Below are 12,178 nucleotides of genomic sequence, written 5' to 3' on the forward strand. Positions count from 1 at the left end.
GCATTAGGTAACATGGAATACATTTTCTGAGACTCGGAACTGATTAGATTTGAGGATGCAGAGGAAAGCGTTGAAGACAGTTGAAGGAGCAGAGTTGGTAACCTTATGATCAATCTGTGGCTACAGAGGAATGTTCCAGGGGTGCTCCAGCTATAAGGCTTCCCAGCCATTCCTTTCCTCCTTGGGTACTTTTTACTGAGTTTCCTTTTGAAGGCCACCAGATCATGGCTTTTCGCCTTATACTTCTCCATAGCAATACTCACTTCTGCCAGGGGCCAGCAGAGAATGTGGCACACTGAACTCGGCCACCAAGTGTGTCAGTTATCTTCCTGGAAAGCAAGGGACTCTCCGAGAACAGACAAAGAACATTAGAAAAGCTGTAGGCACCCCCGTAAACTGTTCCTCTGTTCCCTTGGGCACTGAGTGAAGACTTTGAAAACCATTTGCACTTCTCCATCCTAGTCCACCTTCCATTCAAGGATACTGAGGAAACCAGTTCCATTCTCTATGGGCTCAGGATGTCAGGAAGAAAGTGATTTTTCCTGCAACCTAAACTAGCCATGACTTGGTGGCTTTCCAGATTATGACCAAAAGTTGCCTATGCAACCTTGGCACGTCGCCCAAATTGCTCTTGGTTGTTTTTTTTAGGCCCTTGGTTTTTTTTTAAAAAAGCCTTTTATGATGCCAAGCTGGGCCTCTAGCATACCAGACCCTCACCTCAGTGCCCCAAATCACCATCAGCATGAGTCTGTCTGACCTCATTTCTGTGGGTCTCCCCTGTCCCTCCATGTTCACATGAGATTGAAGAAAATGATTTTCTGTCATGGAACCTACAGGTTTCAGATCCAAGGAGAGGGCCCAAGGGGAAAGGGTTCATCTTCACTCTTCAGTCTGTCCTCGTCTCAATCAGTTGACCTGTTCTTGAGGACCGTGTGAGTGTTCAACACAAACTAAAGGATTACACAGAGTCGAAATTTGCCAGAGCCCATGTCCTAAATATGTGGGATTCTGTACATATTTTTAGACTAGAAACTGAAAGGGAAACACTCACCCCGGCCTCCGTGATGGGAGAGAGACTCTCAGCAGGCTTGAGGAAACACGCCAAGCCCCACGCATGTGTCCGCGCTCACACTTGGCTGCACCGAGGCGAGCACGCCCAGTGGGGGAAGCTGCAGAGGGCGCCCGCTCCGGAGGGTTCCCTGGGACATCTTGCTCTAATTTAATGAAATAACAAGCCACACATATTAAATATATTTTCTTAAAACTTATGTCTGAATTTTTGCCTGACCGAGGTCACAGGAGTGTTTTGCTTTCAGTTACCTTGACTGGAATATTTTTCCTAGTTCCAAAGTCGTATTTTCTCCTGATGACAAATTTGAATGCTAAATGTGTTCCAGGGGAAAAAGACCAAGGACTATGACATAGTTCCTTCCTGAGGGGTTTTATTTCAGAAGTGGAAGACTGTATTTCTAGGTGTAATTATAACCGGTAACTCTTAAAAAGGCTCGTTGGGAGCCCTAGACTTTGGTGCTACTGTTTTATGTTGCTGTCTTCCCCACTTTGGCTCAAGTGACAGCTCGGCCTCTGCTTTGGTTTCAGATGTGAATGAATGTCTGGATCCAACCACGTGTATCAGCGGCAACTGTGTCAACACTCCCGGCAGCTATACCTGTGACTGTCCGCCTGATTTTGAGCTGAATCCAACCCGAGTCGGATGTGTTGGTAAGATCCAAAAATTTTTCAGAGAAGCATACTGTTTGTTATTCTGAAAATGACATTGAGCATTCCACTTTGAAATTTGAAAACAAGTAAGAGTATGAAAATGTAAGCATTTCCTAAATCCCATTTATACTTTCAGGTTCCCTTTCTGCGGGTAAATTCCCAGTTTATGTGTTTGGGCACTTGATCGTTTCTCAGTAAAAGTGAATTTTGGTTTTTAAATAGTTTCTGAAACAGTTTCTGAAATGGGTTTAAATTTTCAACCCCCGTCTAGAAAGACTCTGCCTGATACTTTTTTGTTTGTTTGTTTGCATGTGGGAAATAGATACCCGCTCTGGAAATTGCTATTTGGACATTCGACCTCGAGGAGACAATGGAGACACAGCCTGTTACAATGAAATTGGAGTTGGCGTTTCTAAGGCTTCCTGCTGCTGCTCTCTGGGCAAAGCCTGGGGTACTCCGTGTGAGCTCTGCCCCTCCGTGAACACGTGTAAGCAGACATCCTCTTATTTATTATCGTTATTTCAGCACAGGCCAAACCTCCTTGCTGGAACCTCATAGTAGAAGCCATGGAGGGAGGGAGCTGCCTCTCTTTTCTGCTCTTCCATCAGGGAAGGGAGATCAGTCCGCTTGGCTTTGTTGAGGGACCCCACTCACTTTCTGGTAGTCAGAAAGTGTCACCAGTTGGCTTGCACTAAAAGGTCAGGTGGAGCAGGTAACCTCTCACTTCCGAGTGAAACGCAGATCACATTATATTAAAGAAAACACCTTCCAGGTTAAGTCACTTATGTTGGTTACCTTCCAGGGGCCACATTGATTGACCTCTCCTTTGTCATCTATTAGCTAAATTCAGAAGCTCTAGGACAGACTTGAGTGTCCCTGAGTAAAAGAGAAGCAATTAGTTAAACAAATATGAGATGGAAGATGATTCCAGTCTTAAGTGATGACTTTAGAGAAAGCTCCAGAATTCAATTTTAAAGACAGAAATAATATCTTCTAAAAAAAAAAAAAAAAAAAAAAAGCTTCTCAATTTTCTGAGTGGGTGCCCCATTGGATTCAGAGTCAGATGCGGCTTCTTTGGCAAAGATCAATGGTTGCTACTTATGTGGCGCCTGGGGGGCAGGCATTGATTCTTTCCTTGCCAAAGGATCATTTATTCACTTTTTCTAAAATATTTGTTTAGCCCCTAGAGTGTGTACTCTGGGTACACAAAGATGAATTATATACTAGGTCCTGCCCTCCAGGAGTATACAGTCTGGTACAACAAGACCTAGACATACAAGGAGTAAGTCAGTGTAGGCCCCAATAAGGGAGAGAAGGGCAGACACAGTGCCCTGAGTGGGAGGACCAGCATACCTGGTTCCAATTAGCACCCCATCACATGCCAGTCCTGTAACTTTGGGCAAGTTACTTAGCCAGCCCGAGTTTCCTCATTCATAAAATGCCTCAGAGGATTAAATGAAATGACTGGAGTAAATGAATGAATTCTCTCAGCAGGCATCTCCTTCTCTCTACTCTTTAGAAAAGGATGCCGGGCCCTGTTGGCAGAGGGTGCTGATGACTGCAGTTTTTAATTGGGCTCCCAAGGAAGGGTGTGGTGTGAAAGTAGAGACTAGAAAGAAGTAGAGGATGGCAGAAGGAGAGGAGGAGAGGAAAAGTAAAAGAAGAGGGTAGATCATTTCATTGATACCGAAAGAAGCAAACTAAGAGGTCTAAGAGGTTTAAATAGGGGAGTCAGCTCTACTGATTAATAATGATTAGCAAATAGTTTCACCCTACCCTGGACTGGATCAGAGCTAAAACTGGAATATACATATATATAAATTTATGTATATATACATAGAATTTCAGAAATTCAAGAGAGGGATTATCAGATTTGGGAAGACCATGATGGCTATGAAAGAACTGATTCTTCTAGGTATGCACCAGGATGACACGGCAGATCAGGGTCATTCTTACTCCCGTGTTCCTGTATGTACCACACTGCTGGTGCACAGCACTGAAATAAATGTTTTTGAGTGAAATGCTTGCATGACAATTAATGGGAGGAATCAAAAGACACAGTAAAAACTCGGTTTTGGAAACCAGGGGCATCAGTATTATTATTGTTAAACAGACAAGCAAGGAAGATGTCTGGTCATTAAGGAGAGAAGTGGGATGGGAACCAAAAAAGAATAGCTTTTCCTGAGGCTCTTTTTTTGGGAAAGGTTTTGGAAACGGGCTGATTAATATTATTAAGGGAAGCTGTAATTTCTAGGAAGGAAGGCTGAACAAAACAAAAATGGAGGAGTCTGTTAGAAAATAAAAGGGGAAAGAAAATCTTTAAAAAGAAATCATGATGGAGATAAGGAAATACAATAGTTCACAAGAACAGAAGGCCAGGGGAGTATGTAGAGGGTTCAGAGACAGAGGACAGGGGCCTCACAGTTAGCAGCATAGTAAGAGCCCTTTGAAAACAACAAGTATACTCAAAGATTTTAACTTTCTTTAGATGGTTGGGGGTAACTGATAGATTCCTGAGAATGAAAATTTTCAGTTGGATATGTCAGTATTTCTCTTGAATATACCATTTCTAGATATTCTATATTCAAAAGAACTCAATTTGATTTTTTTTTTCCATAGCTGAGTACAAAATTCTTTGTCCTGGAGGAGAAGGTTTTCGACCCAACCCTATCACTGTTATATTGGAAGGTAATTCAGTTTCCTTTATCATAAGGAGCACATATTTTGATCTTCCTTGGGTTTATTAACAATACTGAAGGGATACCGTTGTTTTTATAGATATTGACGAGTGCCAGGAGCTTCCAGGGCTGTGCCAGGGCGGGAAATGTATCAACACCTTTGGTAGTTTCCAGTGTCGCTGTCCAGCGGGTTACTATCTGAATGAGGAAACCCGAGTGTGTGACGGTAAGCGGCCCTTTATAGGATGATTAAGTTCTTTCCAATATTGAGAGCTCAAAAGCCAGAACTGAAATTTAACAATATAACACAATGGTCTAAATATGAACGTAATCAAGTAAATATGACGTGTGACAGCTTGCAGTAATATTACTGACGTAATGTTATTGTCATAATGCCAATACACTTTAAATCACTCTCATTTCCTGAGAAAATTATACTTTTATTATCTTGGGTCACAGTCCCACTTATGCCTACAGAGAGTATTCCATGCCCTTCAGAAAAGCCATTTTTATTAGAGTAGCACAGACCTCATTTCAGTGACTTCTGTGTATATTCTGGGCAGTTCTGGGCTCTTTCTCTTCTAGTCCCTCACTACTTACCATTGGTACTGATGCATTTAAAGATAGTCCCTTTGGTTTCACGATGTCATTGATGACTTATGTTGATCCTATGTTACTACTGGAGAAATGCAGAATATTGACCACTTTGAGCTTTCAGGGGACTTGGACTATACACCAGCCTGAGAGAGAGAGATGGTTTCCATTTACACACAGGAGTCACATGACTGTTTAGGGAAGAGACTGCCTTGCATCCTGGAGGAAAATAGTCCTCTGGTTCTCCAAAGGCTTATCATGTGACTCAGTGACAGCCTTATTGAGTAGTATGGGCATCGCAGTCTGTACAACACAGCTGTGAGACCATGGAGTTAACAAAAATTAAAACCAACCCCTATGTCTGAAAATAGAGAAGGTGGTATGAAATACCTATTTCCCGGCTCCCTTACCAATATAGATTCGTGAACCCAGCTGTTGATGGCTTCAGGATACATCATATCATTCTGAGACTCTATGAAGTTCTGTATACATAGTTGTCTTTCTGAAGGATACTGGAAAATGATATTTCCCCCACATTTTCATCCTTGCATGCCTTTCAGGATGTTATGAACTCATACCTGAAAGCAAAACTTCCTTTTCTATGACCTTCTTTTCTGAAAATGCACACACACATTAGCACAGGTAGACATTAATGAACTAAGCATCCTTTTCTCTTACCTGGATTTTAAAGTGCTCTGTGGATCTTCTACTTCATTGTCAACATTTATACTGACACTTGAGTGTCAGGCCATTCCAAAGAGTGAAGTTTCCATATTCCCACACCACTTTCTCTTTGGATTGTAGATGTGAATGAATGTGAAACTCCCGGAATCTGTGGCCCAGGGACATGTTACAACACCGTTGGCAACTACACCTGTATTTGCCCTCCAGACTACATGCAAGTGAACGGTGGGAATAATTGCATGGGTAAGTCTAAGATTTTCTTCATAATGCATGGTTGCCTCATCTGCAAAGGGTTAAAGAGCTTACAAGTCCAACAATTAGTCCTTAGCGTTAGGTTCTTACCAGATCAAGTGCTGCCATCCTTTCCTTTCACTGCCCTTGTGAGACTCTCCTCCCCTGTAAAACATAAGTTTGGCCTTTTTTTCACCACCTCATGTGGGTGGTTCGGAGTTTTCTTTAAAAAGTCATGTTGGAAAATCCCAAACAAGGGTTTAATAGTACTTCTTTTGTTTGACTTTGGGTGTATCTTTATACAATTATACTTACAGCACTGACCTACAGTATTAAAACATCATGAGTCGGAAATGAGAAAATTACTGCCAAATAGCAGTGCAGAATTGTAACTAGGAGACGAGGTGGAAAGTCATGTAAAGTTTATTAATGTTGCAACTACATGATGACTTAGTTCTGTGGCACAGAATACAAGGGAATACATTTCTCAAAGGCTTTTTTCCCGCTTATAGTAGCATAGGTAGATAGAAGGTTGTATAAGAGCAGGCTTTGCCCTTACTGAAGCCAAGTTACACGATACAAGAGAAACTCACTCCTTGAGTATCCCCTTAGAAATCTGTTGTGAAATCCCCCCATGGCATCACCAGTCCCTTCCTTCTTCCTTTCTTCTAGATATGAGAAGAAGTCTGTGCTACAGGAACTATTATGCTGACAACCAGACCTGTGATGGAGAACTGTTGTTCAATATGACCAAGAAGATGTGCTGTTGTTCCTACAATATTGGCCGAGCCTGGAATAAGCCCTGTGAACAGTGTCCCATCCCGAGCACAGGTGAGTTTTAGTTTCACCATTACCAAAAGCACAGGTCGATAAATTATTGGGGAAATGAGTCTCCACCAGGGAAGAAAAGGGTGCATTGTTTATCTTCGTGTTTCCTTTAAATCTCTATACTCTAGTTAACCAATGTCACTCCATTAAAATTAATTGTCTAAATAAAAAAGAAAGAAAGGAAGAAAGAAAAAAGTGAGTTCACAAAAGCAAGTACTTAAATTCACAGTTGATCCTGGTCCTTCCAGCTGAAAATTAAGTTACAGAATATGCTTTCTAATTTCTATGTTAGTTCATTCACCCAACTTACAGGCTTAGCATATCACAAAAGTATAAGTATTGTTATCATTGTCATGGAATTTGCCATGTAACCAAGAGACTGGAAATATTATGCAAAGCAATATGAGAAATAAAGCATATTCTTATTATTTTAACGTACTTATAACTAGTCCTGTTCCAAAAAGAATTGAAGGCAGTCCACAAAGATTCAAATGTAAAATACGAAGGCATAAGGCAAATGTCAATCAAGGGCAAGAAACTTGGAGCAAGGAGCGAAGCTAATACACAGAATCCAACCCAGGAATTCCTACACACTTGCCAGAGATGAGTAGTAACTTTGGCTTCAGACTCTTTAGCAACTCATGAAAAATGGAGATATGATCAAGTCTAAGAGTCTCAATGACCATAAAGCAAACTCAACACTAAAGGGAAGTATAAATCTTCCTGATATTGAGACCTGAGAGAAATTTCTTTTTCTGTCCTGAAAGAGAAAAATCTATATAATATTATTTGTTTTTTAAACAAGATATAAAAAACAAGTATAATTTATAACAAGTATAAACAAGTATAATTTATATTCTTGCAAGAAATAAAGTGAAACTTGAGTGTACTGTTCTTAAATGCTAATATATACCATATATGTCATGATAACATCATTTACTAATGTGATGATTTAAATAGAATGAACTGATATGCATGGTTAGAGTATTCTATAGCAGTGGTCCCCAACCCCCAGGCCGCGGACCAGTACCAGTCCGTGGGCCATTTGGTACCGGTCTGCAGAGAAAGAATAAATAACTTACATTATTTCCGTTTTATTTATATTTAAGTCTCAATGATGTTTTATTTTTATAAAATGACCAGATTCCCTCTGTTACATCCATCTAAGACTCACTCTTGACACTTGTCTTGGTCACATGATACATTTATCCATCTCACCCTAAAGGCTGGTCCATGAAAATATTTTCTGACATTAAACCGGTCCGTGGCCCAAAAAAGGTTGGGGACCACTGTTCTACAGTACCTACTCCATTTCCTGCAGTGATCTGTAATATAGTAAATCTATTGTCTGGTTCTACCTGACAACACATAACACAGATACTGTTTTTAGTAAAAGATACCATTTCATCCATTATTTACTCCAGAAATAATGTAATAACTATCACTTAGAATTATGAATTACCTTACTCTGCAAGATATCACTAGACCAGGATTGATAAACTACAGCTCACGGATGAAATCAGGACCACCATTTATTTGTGTGTGGGCCATAAGCTAAGAATGAATTTTACATTTTTAAATGGTTGGGAAAATTTTTTTAAAAATAATATGACATGACCTGAAAATTATATGAACTTAAATTTGGTCTCCATAAATAAAATTTTATTAGAACACAGCCACACTGATTTATTTACATGTTGTCTATGGCTGCTTTCATAAGATAGTTGAGTAGTTTTAACAGAGACTGTACAGCCTGAAAAACCTATATTTATTCTTTAACCCTTTAAGAAAAAACATTTTCTGACCCATAATCTTGTCTTGATTGTCTTTGAACATGCATACCTGTCAGAAAAAAAACCCTGTGGGTTACTCATATTTGATATATTATGTCTCTATATGTTTTTAATTATATTAAAAATAAGTTTATCTTTATGAACTGTTCTATTATAAAATATACACAAAAATAGTTTGTTTAAAAAATAAGATTTTTTAAAGGTCGCTGGCTTGAGCAAGGGGTTACTCGGTCTGCTGTAGCCCCATGGTCAAGGCACATATGAGAAAGCAATCAATAAACAACTAAGGTGTCACAACAAAAAACTGATGATTGATGCTTCTCATCTCTCTCCGCTCCTGTCTGTCCCTATCTATCCCTCTCTCTGACTCTGTCTCTGTAAAAAAAATAATAAAATAAATAAATAAATAAATAAAATTTGATTTTGTAAAGATAGATAGAAGTTCTAGTATTTTATTTTTTACCTTAATGGATCTTTGTGTGTTCCTTTAGAGACCACTTTGGAGACCCCTGATAAGACTATCACTTATTTTCAGAAATGTCTGTCTGAGTTTAAGAGGATTTGTATACTCTTAACATAAAGTATAAGATTTCTTCTTCATGTTGAATATTAGCCAATTCCAATCATGGCTTTTCATTAGCTAAGCAATCTGCACGTGTTTTAGGAGTCCCCGAAATTTATCTGGGTGACTAGTGTCTGTTGGCATAACACTTGTTGGAAGTGGGCAGTCACAGATTAAGCAACAAAAGCACTAGGAGAAGAACATGATACATTTACTTCCAGAAACTATTGTCTAAGTTTCAGTAGATTTGACCAGTAAGACAGTGGCCATCTTGAGCTTAAATTTATATGAAGCTGCAATAGTTACAGTCTTGAACGGGAATGACAGAATCTTAGAAGGACTATAGGTGACATTTAGTTCATTCTTTATTATATCAACTTTGATGAATTTAGGCACAAGAGAGAAAGGTAGAGGGTCAGGGAAGGGAGAGATAGAGAACAAGAGAACAGCACCAAAAGAAATCCAGCTCCGATAACTCAAGTATTGATGAGTTGGTAGTTTGACCTGAATAAATCATTAATAGACCTGATATCAAGAACTTGGATAGACTTACTATGAGCTCCCCCAGACTACAGAGAAATGGCTTTTGTAAGCATTCCTCTTCATGCAGAGTGGAAAGAGGCCCTCTTGCCAGTCCTTTGGTTCAGAGGTGAACAACATCCTTATAACAACCTAAATTCCTGCAGGCAAGTTCATACAAATGAGTGTCGTATGAAGTGGAGACCTCTGCTTCTCCCTCATTACTACGTCAACTTAAGGTCACTTTTCCTTCAAATACATGCCTTAAGGACAAGATTATAATATTCGTAGGACCTCTCACATTTATTTTTTATTTTAAATTCTTCAAAATATAGATACTTTCTAGAATGTTTTACAAAGTAAATTCTTTCAGCACAGTCATTGCTTTTCCTTGACCCCTGTTCCCACGCCTCTCACCCCACTTTTGTTTATTCACTGCAGATGAATTCGCTACACTCTGTGGAAGTCAAAGGCCGGGCTTCGTCATTGACATTTACACCGGCTTACCTGTTGGTGAGTTATGATGTCACTGTTGGAACTTTCTGATTTTGCTTTAGTGTGAAGAAAAGGTTGTAAACATTGTTATTTTCTCAATTTGCTTTTTTTTTTTTTCCTTCAAAGGAAAAAATCATTAAACAGTGTCATTTTACTTTATTGAAATACTGATTCTTAGTTTGAAACAAACTGTACAAACACCCCGGGTAGCTCCACCTAATTGGCAGCAGCATTTTGTTGCTCATGATTAAGAGACTGGAAAACTTTTCACAAAATTACAATCAAGCTTAGTTAAACCAACGCTAGGCATCAACAAAGGGAGCGATTCTGGGAATAGGGCCAGTTGATGTTTGATTTGACTATAATTCTCAATCCTTCTGACTAAGACAGGAGTTTAATGTGACTTTTCACACCAATCCTCATATGTAGATTGTTTGCATAAAGCCTTTCTTGTGGATCATTCTTACCTTTCATGGAATCTCCTCAGGTCATCTGCTTTGGGAATTTCAGATACGAATTTTTTTTTTAAAAATTTATCTTTCCAATCTGAGGGCCACATCTCATAACTAGAGCAGAGACCACTACAGTGCTAGAGATGTTTGTGCAAGATTCAAAAGTATTGCACAGCGGTCAGCCAAAGGAGGCGATGCCTTTGTGGTTTAAAACCAAATAACATAAAAGTAGAAAACTATTGCATTCTCAGAGTTTTTCCCCCGTGTGATTTATATGCATCCTTAGATGCCCCTCTTTGGTCTGAGCAATTGAGTGCGAGAGCAAACATCACCACTTGCTTTGTTCCACCTTATTCCTAATAAGTAAACTGAAATCCACATCAGCCTTTCCAGTGACCTTGTTTAAGAAAACAAGGGTCTGGTCCAGCAATCAGCCTGGATCCCTTAGTGCCAAATCCATATGGCTCCACAGTCTAGTCAACGTCCAAAGAAACTTCATGGTTTGGAAAGAAAAACTGCTAAATGACATTGGCATAAAACACCTGGCCCTCGCTGCTTTGTTTTTCCCCTTCCCAAAACAGATCTTTTCATCTCCCTATAATCTCTGATCCGAAGATAAGTGGTCTTTAATAGCAATGGGTCTCCACAGTCAGACCAGGCGTGTACCCCAGCAGGCCCTGCCCTTCAAGGTTGGCAACGGTCAGACTTGAAACAGCATTAGCATCATCCACCAGTAGAGCTGGAAAGGTCCCAAACATCTAGTCCAAACGCCTAGCTTTGCAGTTGAGGGGACAGAGGCCCAGAGAGGGGAAGGGACTTAGCCGAGGTCACCTAAGCTAATTAATAACAGAGCTGGGACCAGAATCCAGTCCTGACTCACAGCTTGCTCTGCTTCTAGCTCTTGAAAACTGGAAATGTGATAGTTAGCAGTATACTTATTGTACCAAATTCCACTGTGACAAAATATTTAGATGACTGGGAAACTTTGTTTTATTTAAGCTTTTATACTCTCCTTCTGAAAGGCTTTAAGATTGTTGGCATATAGAGCCCATTCATATGGGGTTAAAACTATAGCAAGTTTATTAATCTTCTCTTAAAATATAAACTTCTTAAAGTTTGAAGTTCAAATGAAATCCATACAGGAAAAGAAAATATAATTTTTTAATATATTGTTTTGCTATTTTATGGTGAACAATGGCTAGAGATTCGACCCAGCCTGTAATTGTTAAACATGATAATGTATCACTTATATTTAAAACAAATACATGTGAATATATTTTATGTTGTAATCCCTACTACAAGAATATCATCTCGATTTTTTGTTTGTTTGTTTGTCTGCTGAGTAGTCACAGTTATATACTTATTTGCATAACATTTTAACAACATGAATGACAAATGTATGAAAAATCTAAAAACAATTACCTGTATTCAAAATAACAATATACCTTTTGAGATTTTAAGCTTGTTGTTCTATTAAAGAGATCAATTTGCCTTCAGATAAATTAAGCGCCTGAGAAAAGGGTCTAACATAAATTGATGGCCTGTTCAGATTTCTCCTTTACAACAGGTCTCCACTTAAGTCTATGGCCATCTTCTTACAACTTACCCAAAGTGCCTTTG

General features: G+C 39.3%; 1 protein-coding gene across 1 annotated transcript in view; it reads left to right on the top strand.

The window, feature by feature from the left end:
* Window positions 1-12,178, top strand: part of FBN1 (fibrillin 1) — a 252,149-nt gene that overhangs the window by 191,609 nt on the left and 48,362 nt on the right. Inside the window, exons 37-43 of the mRNA XM_066276475.1 lie at window positions 1,600-1,722; window positions 2,045-2,209; window positions 4,342-4,410; window positions 4,501-4,626; window positions 5,799-5,921; window positions 6,582-6,740; window positions 10,053-10,124. Coding sequence (XP_066132572.1) covers window positions 1,600-1,722; window positions 2,045-2,209; window positions 4,342-4,410; window positions 4,501-4,626; window positions 5,799-5,921; window positions 6,582-6,740; window positions 10,053-10,124 — 837 coding nt within the window. The remainder of the gene's footprint in view (window positions 1-1,599; window positions 1,723-2,044; window positions 2,210-4,341; window positions 4,411-4,500; window positions 4,627-5,798; window positions 5,922-6,581; window positions 6,741-10,052; window positions 10,125-12,178) is intronic.

Source organism: Saccopteryx bilineata, chromosome 4 (assembly GCF_036850765.1).
Source record: "Saccopteryx bilineata isolate mSacBil1 chromosome 4, mSacBil1_pri_phased_curated, whole genome shotgun sequence".
Taxonomy (NCBI): Eukaryota; Metazoa; Chordata; class Mammalia; order Chiroptera; family Emballonuridae; genus Saccopteryx; species Saccopteryx bilineata.